The sequence below is a fragment of the Prunus dulcis genome, chromosome 2 (assembly GCF_902201215.1).
Source record: "Prunus dulcis chromosome 2, ALMONDv2, whole genome shotgun sequence".
NCBI classification, from domain to species: domain Eukaryota; kingdom Viridiplantae; phylum Streptophyta; class Magnoliopsida; order Rosales; family Rosaceae; genus Prunus; species Prunus dulcis.
The window spans coordinates 18,071,492-18,083,497 of NC_047651.1; the positions used below are offsets into that span (position 1 = coordinate 18,071,492).

Here is a 12,006-nt window from a genome sequence, read left to right on the forward strand (position 1 = left end):
TTGAGCTGAGATAAAATCTCTTCCCGCCATCCCATTCTGTTTTTGAATGTTTCTGTTTTTTATTTTAGTTTAAAAGCTTTTTCTGCTGCTTGTAATAAGAACCATTGGATTAGAGTCCAAGTGGCTTCTTAAGTAAGGTGTTAGATTGTGACAAGTGTAATCAGCTTATAGGATGATAGTTCAATGGCTAGGATTGAGTTTTGTATTGAGGCAGTTAGAGAAGAATCTCTCTTCTCTCTCCTCAACGGTTATATTCTTGTTTTTGCTTGTAATGAAAAATGCAATAGACTTCACTTTTCCAAATCCTTCTGTTTTTCACAGAGAGCAACGTTCTCTCAGTTTCTCTCCCAAACACAACCAAAATACACACTCACACAACTATGAATTCTATCATGGCCTCAGAGCCTAGTTTGATTGTTTGAGCTAGGCATGATCTGTGAACAGAAAATCGAGCTCGATCTGAGCTATTGTTGAGCTGATTTGGAGATCGAAGTAGCGAGTTCTTGCATCAAGGTGTCTCATATGGCAGGATCTGGAGCAGCTGAGCTTCGAACACCAGTTTTCAATGGAGAAAACTACGAATTCTGGAGTATTCGAATGAAGACTATTCTGAAATCACGTGGTCTGTGGGATCTGGTCGAGAATGGGCTAAATGACTCAGACATGAAGAAGGAAAAAGAGGAGGCTGCAGATACTAAGAAGTCCATGGTGGCTCAGATTCTGATGAAGGATGCTCGTGCACTTGGATTAATCCAAAGTGCAGTTTCAGATCAGCTATTCCCAATGATTGTGAATGAGGAGACCTCGAAGGGAGCTTGGGATATTCTGAAACTGGAATTCAGAGGAGATAAACAGGTACGAAATGTTAAATTGCAAGGGTTGCGTAGGGAATTTGAATATACTCGCATGAAGGATAGTGAATCTCTATCTATCTATCTGGTTAGATTGTTTAATATGATGAATCAAATGAAGAGTTATGGTGAGGAGCTATCTAGGGAGAGAATTGTGCAGAAACTATTGTTTAGCCTGCCAAAGTCATATGACTCTATATGCTCTGTGATAGAGCACTCTAAGGATCTTGAAACTCTGGAAGTTCAAGAAGTGGTTGCCTCCTTGAAGAGTTTTGAACTCAGATTGGATAGGCACATTGAGAATTCTTCAGAAAGGGCTTTTGCCAGTCTGAATGTTGAAGAAAAGAAGCCTAAGAGTGAGAGTCTTTCTGGAAATCAGAATTTTCAGAAAAGTGCCCCTGGAACTCAAAACTTTCAAAAACATTGGAAGCCTAATGATGGAAACATTGCAGCTTGTAAGCATTGTGACAAGTTACATTATGGCAAATGCTGGTATGAAGGCAAGCCTAAATGTTATGGATGTGGAAAATTTGGACATATGGTCCGAGACTGCAATGGAAATAGAAATGCACATAGGGTGAATTATGCAAATGAGATGGAAGAACCTGGTACTTTATTCTATGTCTGTAATGCTGCAACAGATGTAAAGGTAAATCACTCTTGGTACATTGACAGTGGGTGCAGTAATCACATGACAGGAGATGAGGGACTTTTAGTGAATATTCAAAGGGATTTGACCTCTAAGGTGAAGATGGGAACTGGAGAAGTGGTTTCAGTTGCTGAAAAAGGAACCTTGGTGATAAAAACCAAGTTTGGTAAGAAGCATATTCATGAAGTCATGCTTGTACCTGGTCTTGAGGAAAATTTGCTAAGTGTTGGGCAAATGATGGAACATGGCTACCACCTTGTGTTTGGAGAAAATATGGTGAGAATTTATGATAATCAGTCACTGGAAAACCTAATTGTGAATATGCAAATGACAAACAATAGATGCTTCCCATTGAAAATGATGCCTGCCAATGAGTTGGTTCTAAAAGCAAGTGTCACACATTGCTTGCAGACATGGCATAAGAGACTAGGACATTTAAATGAAAGAAGTATGAAGCTGCTTGAGAATCAAAAGATGGTTCATGGATTACCTCACTTGGAGCAAATGTCAGTGGTGTGTGATGGTTGTATGCAAGGAAAACAGCATAGGGATTCTTTTCCTTTGGAATCCACTTGGAGAGCTTCAAACCCCTTGGAATTGGTTCACATAGACATCTGTGGACCAATGAAAACAGAATCCCTCTCTGGAAACAGGTATTTTCTACTGTTTACTGATGATCATACTAGGATGTCTTGGGTGTATTTCATTAGAAACAAATCAAGTGCATTGGAGTGTTTCATGAAATTCAAAGCTATGACTGAGCTGCAAAGTGGGTTCAAGATAAAGAGTTTGAGAAGTGACAGGGGTGGAGAATTCTTGTCAGGATAGTTTAACAGTTTTTGTGAAGAATCTGGCATTCAAAGGCAATTAACAGTGGCTTACTCCCCTCAGCAGAATGGAGTAGCTGAGAGGAAGAATAGAACAGTGGTTGAAATGGCTAAATCAATGCTGCATGAGAAAGGTGTTCCTTATGAGTTTTGGGCAGAGGCTGTAAATACTGCAGTCTATTTGCTGAATAGATGTCCTACCAAGGCTCTCAATAAGGTAACACCATTTGAGGCCTATACTGGCAGAAAACCAGGAGTTGCACATCTGAAAATATTTGGATCCCCTTGTCATGTGCTTATTCCTTCAGCATTGAGGCATAAGCTTGAAGAAAACAGTCACAAGTGTATTTTTGTAGGCTATGGTCTCTGTGAAAAGGGATATAGACTGTTTGATCCAAGCAATAGGAAGATTATTCTGTCAAGGGATGTGAAATTTGATGAAAAAGGCTTATGGAAATGGGAGAATGCTAGAGAAGGAGAAATGACAGTGCTTGTGCCTACTAGAAATCAAGACTATGCTCTAAATCCAGACTTGAATGCACCACTGCAAATACATGAAGAAGTCATAGCACTAGAAGAACCAAGTCAAAGCTTGGATACACAAATACAAGCAGATGGAGATCCTACTCTGCAGGATGAAAGCACTGAAGGAAGTTCTCAAGTTTATGATCATACACCAAAGAAATGGAAGAGCATTAATGACATTATGGCTCAGTGTAATATGTGCATTATGGAGCCTGAGAATTTTGAAGAGGCTGATCTAGATGAGTCTTGGAGAAGGGCAATGGAAGCTGAGTTAGAAATGATTGAGAAGAATAACACTTGGCAGCTTGTGGAAAGACCCTTTAACAAACCAGTCATTGGTGTCAAATGGGTCTATAAGACCAAGCTCAATCTAGATGGCACTGTACAGAAGAATAAGGCTCGATTAGTGGCTAAAGGCTACTCACAAAAACCTGGAATCGATTATAATGAGACTTTTGCCCCAGTGGCAAGGTTAGATACCATTAGGACTTTGATAGCTCTGGCTGCACAGAAGGAATGGCATTTATACCAACTGGATGTCAAGTCTGCATTTCTGAATGGAGTTCTAAAAGAAGAAGTATATGTGGAGCAGCCGCAGGGTTTTGTGAAAAAGAATGAAGAAATCAAAGTGTATAAGCTGAACAAGGCCTTATATGGATTAAAACAAGCCCCAAGGGCATGGTATGATGAGATAGATTCCTACTTCAACAAGGCAGGATTTAAGAAAAGTCCAAGTGAAGCTACACTTTATATTAAAACTGATGAAGGCTCAGGTATTCTCATTGTCTCTCTTTATGTGGATGATATTGTTTATACTGGAAGCTGTGTAAAAATGCTTGAAGAATTCAAAAATGACATGATGAAGCATTATGAGATGACTGATCTCGGGCTGCTCTATCACTTTCTTGGCATGGGAGTAGTGCAGACTGATAAATACATATTTCTCCATCAGAAGAAATATGCAATGAAAGTGATTGAGAAGTTTGGTTTAAAAGGTTGTAAGTCTGTGGCGACCCCCTTGGTAGCAAATGAAAGGCTGTGCAAAGAAGATGGAAGTGAGATGGCAGATGAAAGTGAATATAGGCAGATTGTAGGCAGCCTGCTATATTTGACAGCTACTAGACCAGACATAATGTTTGCCTCTAGTTTGCTTGCCAGATTCATGCACAATCCTACCAAGAAACACATAGGAACAGCCAAAAGGGTCTTGAGATATGTACAAGGCACACTGGACTATGGAGTTGAGTTTAAAAAAGGCAAGGCAGCTACCTTAATAGGCTACTGTGACAGTGACTGGGCAGGCAGTGAGGATGACAGAAGAAGTACCTCAGGATATGTGTTTACTCTGGGATCTGGTATGTTTTTCTTGGGCCTCAATCAAACAAAATACAGTAGCTCTGTCTACTGCTGAAGCTGAATATGTGAGTGCTGCTGAAGCAACATCACAAGCTAAATGGCTAAGGTTTATACTTGAGGATTTTGGAGAAGAGCAAGTGGAAGGCACACCAATTCTGTGTGACAACACCTCTGCCATAGCAATGGCAAAAAATCCTGTCTTTCATCAGAAATCCAAGCACATAAGCAGGAAATTCCATTTCATCCGAGAAGCTATCCAAGCAAAGGAGATTGAGCTAATCTACTGCAAATCTGAAGATCAAATTGCAGATATCCTAACCAAGGCTTTATCCAAGGATCGTTTTGTGCATCTCAGAAACCTGCTGGGAGTTAAATCAGTCAAAGGGTTAGAAGGGAGTGTTGATGTGTAACCCTTTTTGAGCTGAGATAAAATCTCTTCCCGCCATCCCATTCTGTTTTTGAATGTTTCTGTTTTTTATTTTAGTTTAAAAGCTTTTTCTGCTGCTTGTAATAAGAACCATTGGATTAGAGTCCAAGTGGCTTCTTAAGTAAGGTGTTAGATTGTGACAAGTGTAATCATCTTATAGGATGATAGTTCAATGGCTAGGATTGAGTTTTGTATTGAGGCAGTTAGAGAAGAATCTCTCTTCTCTCTCCTCAACGGTTATATTCTTGTTTTTGCTTGTAATGAAAAATGCAATAGACTTCACTCTTCCAAATCCTTCTGTTTTCACAGAGAGCAACGTTCTCTCAGTTTCTCTCCCAAACACATCCAAAATACACACTCACACAACTATGAATTCTATCAGACTGGAGTATTAAAATTGATTGAAACGTTCGAGTACAACTTAAATTTTAAAAAATGGTTTAGAAGTCCAACCACTGTTTGAATAAAGTTACATGGTGAGAAAACAAATGGTTTAGAGTTTATATATAAACTAACCAGAATCCCCCTTGATCAAGAAACCTTTGAGATTATAATTATCGGCAGTTTTGTCCTTACAGACAAGTTTTTAACCTCCAAACTCTCGCATGTACTTCTAATTAGTAATTACCTTTGTTCACCTTCAATTCCGTCATGATAAAAGTTCATTGTTTATCTAATTAAGGAAATATCAAGCTAAGCTCATTGATGCTCTTCTTTAATTAACAACGGGGCCGGGGCAGCAGAAAAAATTTAATGTTTGCGTATGATGCAGAAATTCAAGTAGGCCTCTAAAATTTTTGGGTATGATGCAGAAATGGCTCCATCCGTATAAAATTTTGCGTATTAAAAATGTTTGTGAATATGGTGGAAAATTTTCTCCTGTACCTGACCTAACATCTATACGGATGGAGTACTGGTGGCCCAAGTTTGTGAATATGGTGGAAATTTTCAAATTAATTAACTGAGAAAGTGGAGGAAAGTATATATCGAATGTGACAAATTGACAATGACCATAGCGAACTGAGGTCATCGACTGCCTCGATTGACTTGATGTGGCCTACTGCGATTTATCAGTTGTACGAAAGTATAATATATCGATTTAGATAGTGATGCGTAACTAATCTAAATTCTAATTCAGGTTCCGCGGAGTAACCTTGTCGGCAACAATTCATCCGTGGGGCCTGATATTGATGCATGTTTCTTTGCTCAACGGTGGAGATTGTGTCTAAAGTCAATTATAGACTTTTTTAGAAGTTAACCTTCCGTACATCACTGTCTCCCCAGATCTCTTTAACCATCTTGATCTTCTACATCAGATTAGTGGTTTGTTTCCTGGGCTCCAGTGCCATATTTGTTGTGATGGATGACTGTAGGAGATTTTGGATTCACTTCTTTCAGCACAACAACTAAGTTTGATACTAAGATAAATGATATGTGAAGGGGTTGGACGTATTGCCGAGACAAGTTGAGGAGGAGAGGGAGATCGATGTTTCAGAAAATAAAAATACATACTGTATATTAATTCTCATTAAAAAAAAAATTTGTACTTTTGTTTATTTATTTTTTCTTCAATTGTCCAATCCCTTTCATTATTCATCCTTTGGGTGTATTTTATCTTCTCGGATCTCGATCTGGTACGCGATCACCTTTTCAAGTAGCAAAATTTTGCTTAAATTTTCCTACCAATAATCCTCAGCTTCTGATCTCCTTTGTAACATCAAGTCAAATTCCATTATTTATTTCATTCTTTATATTGGAATCAAAGGGTTTTTTGTTTCCACACACACCAAAGCACGAAATCCGGACATCAACATCACGAGGAGATATTAGCCTCTCCATAAACATTATGAGGAGAACTCTTATTGTCCAATCCCTTTCATTATTCATCCTTTGGGTGTATTTTATCTTCTCGGATCTCGATCTGGTACGCGATCACCTTTTCAAGTAGCAAAATTTTGCTTAAATTTTCCTACCAATAATCCTCAGCTTCTGATCTCCTTTGTAACATCAAGTCAAATTCCATTATTTATTTCATTCTTCATATTGGAATCAAAGGGTTTTTTGTTTCCACACACACCAAAGCACGAAATCCGGACATCAACATCACGAGGAGATATTAGCCTCTCCATAAACATTATGAGGAGAACTCTTTTCCATTCCCGCTTTTACCCCGGTTTTCCTATGCATTAGCCTCTCTCCATCAACATCATGAGGAGTGCTTTTTTACTATTTCCCGGTTTTTACCGCTCAATATCGAACATAAGGAGGACCTATATAAATCGCTCGCCCCTTGGAATCTCCAAAGCAAGCTTCTCATCTCTCTCCTTCTCTTCATCCTGAATTTATTCATCCCTTCAAGTATTTAATAACTATGTGGTCGCCTTCTCCTATTGCTCCCTCTATTTGCCCCAACTTGGCTGATACGCTACTCAAACAACTCCGATATCATCCGTTTGCCCCCTGCCCCGAAATGAACCATGACCTCGTAGCGGGTAACCCGGTTGCCCGTGCACCCAAACCTTTGGCCGCAGTCTTCGGACCCAAGTCAAAAACCAGTGACCCGGTTGACCGTGCATCCGAACCTTTGGCCCCAGCCTTCGGACCCGAGTCAAAAACCGGTGACCCGGTTGACTGTAGTGCCAAAACAACCCGATACTACATGGTCCTCCTGACCGCCGGAGACAAAGCTCTTAGCCCAGAAAGCATCCGAGTGATGGATGTCACCGACCCGATTCCGAAGGGCTGTATGATCAAAGCTCGCGCCTTTTGCTCCGGTGTCGCCTTCAACTTCAATTTCTCGGCGGCGGACAAGTTCGACTTCATGAAACTTTGCGTGATATCGAGTGATGACGAGTTCGGCGGCGATGAAGGACGCACAATAATTGATCTGGATCGGGTCAGTAACTCCGAAATGGCCGACCCGAACATCATACATAGCCTGGCGAGTTCGGCGGCGATGAAGGCACTGGTGTCGTCCGCGAAGGAGATCAACCTCGCCGAATTTGTGGGTCGTGTGTGTGACTACGTGGCCACCAAATTCGGCGAGGAGAAGAAAAGCGAGTACCTGAAGATGTTGACTTCCAGTGGACTCGGAAGTTTGGACGCGGTGGAGATATGGCACATGTTGACTCTGCAAGACCGAGTTATGGAGGCAGTGATGGAAAGCTTCCGAATCGGGCTGTTTATGAAAATGCCCATAACCATTGACATGCCAATGCCACCCACCGCCTCCATGACCCACCCAACTCCGTGGGCATCGGGGTGGAAGGTGGGTTGCTCTTCCGCTAAAGGGTTGAAGCCCAGGCCTTGCATTCCAGACCTCAACCAAGTTGCAGTGGACCTACTGGTATATATAAGTATTCTCTGTTTTTTTGTGTAAACATATATACATGTTTGCATATGGATCCTTATGACATGATAATTTCAGGAAGAGGAGGAGGAGACTGATAAAAGTAGTGTTGGTGAGGTGGAGGGAAGGAATGCCAAGAAAAGGAAGGCGAAGGAGGCTGCTGGAAAGGAAGCACAGGCCGATGAGGTGCCCAAAACAGCTGACTGATGAACCACCTTGATGAGTTTGATGGTTTAATTTTGCACTTGCTCAGAGTAATTTTTGTATGGTGTGCTTGAAGCTGACTAGCTAGAAAATGAAAAAAGAAAAGAAAAAAGTAGCTAGCAGCTTAGTGTTATATGTTTGGATATTTTATAAAGAATAGCTGAGCAGATTTTCGGTGTGCCACTCACTTGTTACTGGCATATTGAATGGTTTTATTATGAGGTTGACGATGAAACAATAACTTTTTGAGTAATAATGGGAGGAAAATCACATTTTGTATCACGTTTGAATATAAATAATGAGGGATCCGCCATCGCTTCCCTCTCGCCCTCTTCCTCTCCTCTCCCCATCACAGGCGCTTCGCCTGACCTCTGCCGTTGATCCACCACCACTCCACTCCCTCCTCCTTTGAGATGGTGTCTACAGTCTATGGTCAAGGGTAGTTGAGGGGTCATAACACTGCTCCTTGCATCACCAGCCTCGACCACCTCCATAACCTCTCATAGAAGGACCATTATACCGCGATCATGTTGATCATGATATGGATCTTGATCAAGCAGATCTACAGTTGTTATTATATGTGTGCTGACCAAAAAGCCAATGAGGAGGGAGTCTTGTGGCGGCGAAGAGGTGATGGATCTACAGTTGTTAATTAGGTCTCATGCTCTTCATCTTTGTTATTGTATGCACACAATGTGGTAGTACGGTCATATGATACATCTTGTACACGTGTTATAATATAAGTGAATATTTACTAATACTATTTTCTAAAAGGGGAAAAAATAAATCATATCGTCCACCCATATTATAACACGTGCACAAGATGTACTACATAGCCATAATACTATAGTATTCTATAATTTCTTCCTTTACAAGAAAGCTCAAAATCTTCGAAAAAGAACTAGTATTGTCATGTTATGCCAATTTTTTCCAATATTAAGAAAAGAAGTACAATTATATGTGTAAACACGAATTTCCTGCAACAATTGAGACAAGAACACGTGTACAACATAATATTGTATTAATAAAATTTGGGGTTACAATCTCTATATTGAATCCTCTAATTCGATCTCCAAAGTGTTTAAAGAAAATTTGTGTTTGATACAAGGGTCGTAGAGACTTGATCTTGATCAAACGGGTAGCACGAAGCTTGTTTGGTGTTTGCGATTTTTTCTATGGTGAAGGAACCGGCACGTATTTGTTGTGCTTGGTGGCTCTTCCAAAATAGGGTGAAGAATGCATAGAGTTTTCTATTTCTTATGAGTGCTAGGTTTTTTTCTTAGCCCTTCTTTCGTCTTGAGGCCTCCTATTTATAGGATTTTGTAGGATGTTTGACTTAAATAACTTTCCCTATTTAAAACCTTGTTTTGTGGTATTTTGATTTGATTTAAATCAATTCCCATAATCTGGCAATTTAACCAGATTATCTTCAATTGATTGACCTGATTAATATTTGATTTAAATCAAAGTCAATCACAGAAGATTTTTTCCTTTAATTTTGTCTTCATCTTGAACCGTTTGATGCACTCCATCGGATGTTGCCACGTGTCACTTTTTGACAACTAATCCGATTTTGATGAGTCATACGCCACATGTGCGAATTATGAGGCCCACAATTCAATCCACTAAATCCTAATTATTTTCTCGTCCAATGAAATTTATTGTACCAAAATTTCTTTGTCTACAGGATAGTTAAAATAAAGTTGTAATTAATATAGCATGCGAATTAAGGCTTAGTCTTATCTAATAAACCTTGCCCTATTTACCGATTGGAAATAGTGTTTGGATTGTTTGCATGAGAATCCTCTTAACTCAAATAGCATGAGGTGAATTAGACATCCTAGATTCCAATTTCCTTGTGCATCAGAATCTCTTTTACTTTGTATAAGAATATTTTTGGAGATGCAAGAATATCATTATTTTTCTTTTTAAAGAGCGATAATATATTATTCGAGAAGGATTGAATTGTTAGAGAAATATGATAATTTCCTTAGCCTCTTACGGAAACGGAGTCTCTTAAAATATTAGGCCTGTATACCGTTATAATCCTTTCGTAATCTTCTTCCGCACACACAAATATATATATATATATGAAGCACAAAATATCCTTTTGCAAAGGACGAGCTACCTTTGCAGCACACTCAAAAGAATGGAAGTAATGAAGATGAAGGAACGTGAAAAAAAAAAGAAGAAGAAAAAAGTTTGAATAAACCATTCTTCTTGCAGGAAGCAGGATGTTTTTCTTTGTTAGAGATTCAAATTTTATTATCTGATAAAAGGACAACCATCTCTCAACCTGCTGAACGGAAACAAACAAGCCAATGAAGAACATTCTGTTGATTATTGCCTCAAACCAATAGTCAAAAGTGATGGATATTGACAAGTTGCAATGTGAATGCATTAATTGGCTTTCACAAATGGTGGTAGGCTATTGTTGACTTGGCTAACCTTTGGCTTCTTTGAGAAGCCACTTCCTTTGGCTTTGAGAAGCCACTTCCTTTGGCTTCTTTGAGAAGACACTAACCTTTGGCTTCTTTGAGAAGCCACTTCCTTTGGCTTCTTTGAGAAGCCACTTCCTTTTGGCTGGCTTCTTTGAGAAGCCACTTCCTTTGGCTATAAATTGGAAGCAAATGGTTTCATTTGAAGCATCCAACCAAGTGTTGAGTAGAAGAGAAAAATAGCAAGAAAGGCATTTTGCCAAAGAGTGAAACAAATTCTCTCTAGTTGTTCTTTGCTTTGTATCATTGTTTTCTCTTCCTTTGTGAGTGTGTGAGGTTGGGTGTATTTGGGTCTTTGGGAAATTGAGTGGTAAACACTATTGTATATCTCCATTGATTATAGTGGAATACTCCATCGCCTCCAAACTGGATGTAGGCAATTGCCGAACCAGTATAAATCTTGGTGTTGTTCTTGTTGATTATTTTGTTCAATTTTTCTCCTGCCTGTTGTTATTTATTTTTCACTCGCAGTTGGTTGACGCTTCCGCACAACAAGTGGTATCAGAGCTCCAGTTTTTCGACTGGGGTTTCGTGGGAGTGAAAAATCTGTCGGTGCTACAGTGACGGGTGAATAGTGCACGTGAATAGTGTCGGTGCTACAGTGCTCCCGTGAATAGTGCTGTGCTACAGTAGCAGTGAATAGTGCCGGGCAGATTTGATGGCTGGAGAAAAAGTTGAAATTTTGAAGGAGAAGGAATCGACATCGTCTTCGTCGGCACCTACATCCAATAGACATCCAATTGCCAGTACAAGGTTAGAGGTTGATAAATTTAATGGCTCCAATAATTTTGGTATGTGGCAATGTGAAGTTATGGATGTGTTGTATCAACAAGAGTTGGATATGGTTCTGGAGGATAAACCAGAAGATATTGATGACAAGCAATGGACTAGAATTAATCTCCATGCTTGTGCCACTATTCGATCGTTCCTTGATAAGGAGTTGAAATACCCGTATATGAAGGAAACTTCTGCTAAGAAGTTATGGATGAAATTGGAGGAGAAGTATATGACCAAGAGCGCAGAAAATCGGCTCTTCTTGAAGAAACGACTCTTCCGATTTCAATATCGCTCAGGTATTTCTATGCATGAACACCTCAATGATTATAATAAAATACTTGCTGATTTAGCAAACCTTGATGTGATAATTCCTGACGAGGATAAGGCACTATGTTTGTTAAATTCATTGCCTGATGATTATGATCATTTGACAACTACTTTGTTGTATGGAAAACCCGAGGTGAAACTGGATGAGGTGTCTGCGGCATTGGTGAATCATGAGTGTCGTAAAAAGGAACAGAAGACTAAAAATTCACAAACCGA

General features: G+C 39.7%; 2 protein-coding genes across 2 annotated transcripts in view; both read left to right on the forward strand.

The window, feature by feature from the left end:
* Positions 1 to 6,993: 6,993 nt before the first annotated feature.
* On the forward strand, positions 6,994 to 8,410 carry LOC117619649. Its single transcript, XM_034349648.1, has 2 exons — positions 6,994 to 7,981; positions 8,063 to 8,410. Exons 1-2 carry the CDS (start codon positions 7,007 to 7,009, stop codon positions 8,189 to 8,191), a joined length of 1,104 nt encoding a protein of 367 aa, XP_034205539.1. The 5' UTR covers positions 6,994 to 7,006; the 3' UTR covers positions 8,192 to 8,410.
* A 2,934-nt stretch (positions 8,411 to 11,344) lies between these two features.
* Positions 11,345 to 12,006, forward strand: part of LOC117618305 — a 1,653-nt gene continuing 991 nt past the window's right edge. The window contains exon 1 of the mRNA XM_034347896.1: positions 11,345 to 11,664. Coding sequence (XP_034203787.1) covers positions 11,345 to 11,664 — 320 coding nt within the window. The remainder of the gene's footprint in view (positions 11,665 to 12,006) is intronic.

Bases quoted from the DNA above. Each gene is read 5' to 3' on its own strand.
- LOC117619649 (XM_034349648.1), top strand. From the start codon at position 7,007: ATGTGGTCGCCTTCTCCTATTGCTCCCTCTATTTGCCCCAACTTGGCT. The intron at 7,982-8,062 runs GTATATATAAGT...TGATAATTTCAG, and splicing joins AAGTTGCAGTGGACCTACTG to GAAGAGGAGGAGGAGACTGA.